Here is a 5,838-nt window from a genome sequence, read left to right as displayed (position 1 = left end):
CCTCTAAGAGCCGTGAGGTCACCGGGCCGCGCGGAGCGGACGGACGGACGGACGGACGGACGGAGGGACGGCTGCGGAGGCATCACGGACGGGGCTGAGCGCGAGGGAGCGTGAGTGTGGGCGGCGGTCCGGGCCTGACCCCCGGGCCCCCGGGTGGGGTCGGCCGGAGCCCGGCCCACCTCCCCAGGCGGGATTTGAACTCGCGGCCCCAAGGCCGAGGCCGCGCGCACACTCGGATGGGCCCCCGGGCCCGGGACTGCACACCGAGCACCGGCCACCACCGAGCACCTTGCGGGGTCACGTGTGTGTGTGTGTGGCCTTTGACCTTTCCTGCTCCTCTGACTCTGACCCTAGACGGAGACTCCTTGTAGCCAACGGGGCGCCCCTTTGGGTCGGGCTTGGCGCACTCAGCACGGCTCGGCTCGTTTACCCCACCTGGGGAGGGGTGACCCTGGCAGCGGGAGCCCACAGGCCGGGACTGGGGGGGAGGGAGGGGAAGAGGGGGGACCTCCAAGGGAAGGGGGGACTGTGCTCCCCAGGAAGCGCCCCGCCGCGCCCTCCGTGGCCTGACCCGCTGCACAGCGCCTCATTCAGCAGGGAGCCGTGTGGGGCCGAGGGTGCGGTGCAGCCAGGGGCCTGTGTGGCGCTGGAGGCGTCCTGTCCTCGGGGGCACACGAGTAATCGCTCATTTTGCCAACTGTGCATCGTGAGCAGACGCTAGGTGTTTACTTCTCAGGGTACAAAGATCTCCCAACAGATGCAGCCCTTTCGTGCTCAGTGGTTTCTTGCAGCCCAGACGTACACCTTCCTGCACCAGTTCCGGGGGTGAGCTGGAGAGGGGCACGTGGAGGAGGGAGGCCCAGTGTTAGAGCACAGCACAGCCATGTGTCCCTTCCTGCCACCGGCCTCCACCGCGGACCCCCTTCCCAAGGGCTGCTGCGAATTTCTATAGCTCTGTTGGTGAGGACACCTCTGGATTTCTGGGTCACCCAGCCCACCTCAAATTCAGAGGCACCGGTGGGAGCTGTGGCCCAGTAGTGGAAAGCTTGCCCAGCACGTTCAAGGCCCTGGGTTCCATTCCCAGAGCCACACCCACCCCGAGAAAAAAAAAGGAAAGCAAAGAAAACCGAATAGCACTGAAGTTCCATAGTTAACTAGGAAGGAGGAGGGAGCACTCGGCTAATGCTCAGCCCTGGACTCGACCTCCCCAAGCACACCAGGCAGCCCTGCGCAGCCACCGAGGGATGGGACCGAGTGAGAGGCCCTGGGTGGGATTTCTTTTTCTTTTCTTTTCTTTTTTTTTCCAGTCCTGGGGCTTGAACTCAGGGCCTGGGTGATGTCCTTCAGGTTTGGGGTTTGTTTTTGTTTTTTTGCTCAAGGCTAGCACTCTACCACTTGCAGCTTTTTCTATGTATGTGGTGCTGAGGAATGGAACCCAGGGCTTCATGCCTGCTGGGCAAGCGCTCTACTACCTAAGCCACCTTCCATTTTTGTTTGTTTTAAGGAAAAACTTAATTCCTTTTGTAAGTTCTTAGTGGATTGTCTGTTGAAGAGGACGCTGTGGCTTAGCCCCATGGGTTTCCTGTTTGCCCGAGTGTGGGGGCTGCCTGCCCTTCAGGAGGTGTGTGCCACCTAACCCATCCCCCCGGACCTGGCTTTGCAACCAGGCCGTCAGGGGTCCTGCTCAAGGGTTTTGTTCCAGAACCCAGAGATGTTGCATTGTGCACTGTTGCCCAAAGTGAGGACCCCATTTCTCCTGTGATCGGGGCTTTTGGCAATGTCACTTACTGTGGGGTGGTGGTGACAGAGAACCCGACACACAGAAGGAAAGGAGCATGACTCCGGCCGGCTCCAGCTTTTGAGGCGCCAGCCGTGGGGGGGGGGGCAGGAGACCCAGAGCTGTTCACATCCGGGCACCCACTCGCCCCCCCCACCTACTTCCTACAACCGGGCCCGCCCCAGGCCTCTCCATGAGTCACCAGGGTGAATCCAGCCATTAAGTCAGACTCCTCACAGTCTAATTGTCTCTGGAAACACCCTCAAACAAGCATCCAGACACACCCAGCGTTGTGTGTCACTCACCGCCTGGCCATTCCTTAAGTTGGAGATCAAAATTACCCATCAGAGGCGAGCAGAAAGATGAAGTCTGGTGGCTAACCCCACTCCCTACTGCCGGCTCTGAACAGCTGGACAGCGCCTCTCCTCCACTGCTGAGTTCTCTGGCCGCCGACCTACCCTTGAATAACTTCTTTAAGAATAAAAAGTAGGACTAGAAATGTGGCTCAGTGATGGATGCTTGCCTAGCATGCATGAGGCCCTGGCTTCTATTCCTCAGCACCACATACACAGAAAAAGCTGGAAGTGGCGCTGTGGCTCAAGTAGTAGAGTGCTAGCCTTGAGCTCAGAGACAGTGCCCAGGCCCTGAGTTCAAGCCTCAAGAACAACAAAGCACACACACACACACACACCCCCCGAGGCACAGATGACCCCCTCTGTCTACGAAGGTCACGGGGTGACCTGGAATGCTTCCCAGTCCCCCACCCACGTAAGCATTCACAGAAGGCTGTGTTCCACACTCAGGTGAGGCAGCCACAGACGGTGGCTAGGATGTTAGATCTTTAACAAAACAAAGACCCAGGTCCACGCGCCACGCGGCAGAGGCGTGCGCGGGAGCTCCGTGAGCGCCTCCTGACCTGAGGGCTGCGTCTTGTCACCCAGGGAGGCCCAAGTCAGCCTCTGCACACTGCGTTCTTTTCCTGTTAAACCTCAATACCCCTTTCACTACACTTCCCATCCGGTCCAAAGTCCTTTCTCGTAAGACATAAGGCTCACAGAAGCTTCTCTGACCCTCAATATTTACATAATTACGTAAAATACAATTAGGTATATTCTAAGTAAACGTATACGTTTATATTGTATATTTAAGATCCTTTGTAGCTGAAGGATGTGCTTCCATTTGTGCATAAAATATATGACAAAGTGATATATGATATATGATAGTCTATAGTTGCTGTATAGTTTTACACGTGTACGTCTATCTTCTGTCCCCGCCCTGAATGATTCTGAGTGTCCCATCGAGCCAGTGAAGGAGAACAAGAGGGAAGTGAGCTGGGAGCTGGCGGCTCACGCCTGTAATCCCAACTACTCAGGGCTGAGAGCTGAGAATCCCAGTTCCAGGTCAGCCCAGGCTGACGAGACTCTCACCAAATGATCGGCCAAATGCCAGGAGTGGCGCCATGGTTCAAGTGGTAGACGACTACCAGCCCAGCAAGGTTCAGGTGGTAGACTGCCAGCCTAGCGAGCAGAAGACCCTGCTTCCAGTGCTGGCAGAAAATGGCAGTGTTATCTGCCTGGGTCCGGTTCTTTCAGCATTTATTGAACATAAGATAATGCCCCTCTGCATCATCCTGCCCACAGCCGGTGTGGGTTACCACGCCAGGAGCTTTGCAGAAGAGATTGGCACTATCCACCTGGACTGGTTATCACAAGCAGACGGAGTTAATCACAAAGGCTCGGTATCCCATAATTAACGCCTTTTCCTAAGGACAGCAAAATGAGTAGATATTCATCTTGGAGCAAGCAAGGATCTAATTAAAATATTTTTTTCTTATTCGGGTCAGATGTAATGCAGTCTTTATACACACCAAAAAACCTCCCACCCCGCCTCATAGTTTGCATTGCTTTCGTTAAACTTCTACAAGAAACACGGATCTTTATTAATATCTTATTAAAAGCATTGCTCCGTCCCCCAGGGAAGCAACAAATTGTTCCCCACTTTCCTGACAGCGGCTTACATTTCATGCATCCTCATTTAAAAGGAACTTAGGTCATTAAACAACAAGATTCTTTCAGAATTACTAAAAGCTGCCTTCTGAGAGGCTGAAAAAATGTGTTTAATGTGGTCTCAGATAAGGTGATCGGAACGCCCTCCAAGGCGGTGTGGACGGCCCTGCCCACCGCCTGCCCACGCCCTGGCTTCGGTCCCGCACACGGCCCCTGCCCCCAGCCCAGCTCAGCCAGCCTCAGGAAAGGAATTCCTACGCCTCCCCGGCCCAGCGCACGAAAACACTGGTCACAGAACCTCAGCCAGGTTTTGCGTGTGAATCTCTGCTGCTGGCATGCAGCAGCTGGCCTCAAGCACACAGGCAGTGTGTATCTGTACGTGTGTGTATGTCTGTGGCACACAGGCAGGTGGACTCCTCCCTGGGTTCCCACGGCCGCAGGGGCAGCTGCCCGCGTCACCTCCCTCCACCCCATTTCCCGATGAGTGCTCTTTTCACTTCTTTGCTTTTCATGGCTCTGCAGTCTTCTCTGCTGCTAAGATTGCGACCACCCCGAGGCCTGAGTTCATGAGGAGCCTTGGAGACCACGCACGGGCCCAGGGTTCTCCGTCTACAGCTAGAACCCAGGTCCCCAGGAGGATGATCGGCTGGTTCAGTGTCACCCAGATTGGAGATGGGGTAGTTTTCCCAACAGAATTCACTCCTAAAACCATTTTGTGTTGTGTTTTGTTTTGGTTGGTCGTGGGCCTGAACTCGGGGCCTGGGCGCTGTCCCTGAGCTCAAGGGAGCGCTCTACCCCGGAGCCCCCTCCCCAGCCTGACTCCTGACATGGCTTTATGGGCACGCCTCCTCATCTGGGCCTTTCCAGAGCGCACAGCACAGCGGGGCTGGAGAGCCAACGTCCCGTCACCTCTCAGACCACCGTGCACCCCCACATCCCCACGCCAGGCCCGGGGCTCCAGCCCGAGGTCGAGGACTGGCCGCCATGTCCATCCAGTGAGTTTTTCTGGGATGATGACGGCGGAGTGTGGTGAACACGGAGTGCGGGGCCGGGGCGACCCGTGACCTCCAAGCCCGGGTCAGCGCCGAGAGAGGAAATGGGCAGCCAGGAAAACACCAGCCAAGCCCTGAGAGAGGACGACCAGATTTAGCCAATCCACAGACTTGGGACATAGAACAAAGCATTATCCATGGTCTGAGATTCAAAGTTAATGTGATGCCTTGTGTGTGGCAACCCTTGTTAAAGGCTACCTCCTTTCTTTTCCCATGGTTCTGTTCTAGTTATTCCAGAGCAAATTAAATGTCTGTAGGAAAAAAAAAGTCTGTTCTAAAGAAATATTCATTCTTAAATGAGTACTATTGCTTTGTGTCTGCAAGTTACATTACACTTCAAAATAGACATCCTTTTTCACTCACCTGTTCATATGGAATTTTGGGGCTTAACTTACCTTGGTGATTCCTCATTTGAGCTTTAGATCTATCAGTGTGTGTGTGTGTGTGTGTGTGTGTGTGTGTGTGTGTGTGTGTGTGTGTGATAACTGGTTTGAACCTGGGGCCTTGTGTTTGCTTAGCTTGTTCACTCCTGGCTAGGGCTTGAACCATGCCTCCAGCCCAGGTTTTGTTAGTTTGGAGAAGGGTTCTCAAGGACTTTATACTAGGGATTAGCCTCAAACCTCAATCCTCTAGATCTCATCCTCCTTTAAAGAAACACATTTCCCAACGTCTTAACTCCGTTCTCAAACTCTTTTGAGGCTGGTTCATCAGTGGGTATTTGGGTTGTTTCCATCTCTGCTATTGCAAATCATGGTACAATGAACAGCACTGCACGTGTATTACTTTTGTTTTTGTATTCCTGAGAATGTACATTTGGGATAGACTCAGAGATAAGATACTGCGGAGGCGAGGTGTAAACGAGCGTGTGTTTTGGTTCAGATTGCCAAGTTCCCCTCCGCTGGGGTTGTCGTATTTTGTGTTTCAATCAACAGTGCGCACGGCTCCTCCCATAGCGTCTCCAGAACGTGTTGTCAAACATTTGGATGTTTGCCAGCGGCAAAGT

General features: G+C 54.3%; 1 protein-coding gene across 1 annotated transcript in view; it reads right to left on the bottom strand.

Moving 5' to 3' along the window:
- The window catches only part of LOC105981031 (collagen alpha-2(VIII) chain-like), a 2,443-nt gene extending 1,738 nt beyond the window's left edge, over positions 1-705 (bottom strand). The window contains exons 1-2 of the mRNA XM_013010016.1: positions 586-705; positions 350-478 (exon numbers count right to left, since the gene is read on the bottom strand). Coding sequence (XP_012865470.1) covers positions 350-478; positions 586-705 — 249 coding nt within the window. The remainder of the gene's footprint in view (positions 1-349; positions 479-585) is intronic.
- Between the last annotated feature and the right edge of the window lie 5,133 nt (positions 706-5,838).

Source organism: Dipodomys ordii, unplaced genomic scaffold, assembly GCF_000151885.1.
Source record: "Dipodomys ordii isolate 6190 unplaced genomic scaffold, Dord_2.0 Scaffold11, whole genome shotgun sequence".
In the NCBI taxonomy this organism is placed as follows: domain Eukaryota; kingdom Metazoa; phylum Chordata; class Mammalia; order Rodentia; family Heteromyidae; genus Dipodomys; species Dipodomys ordii.
This window is presented reverse-complemented; position numbering and strand designations above follow the sequence as displayed.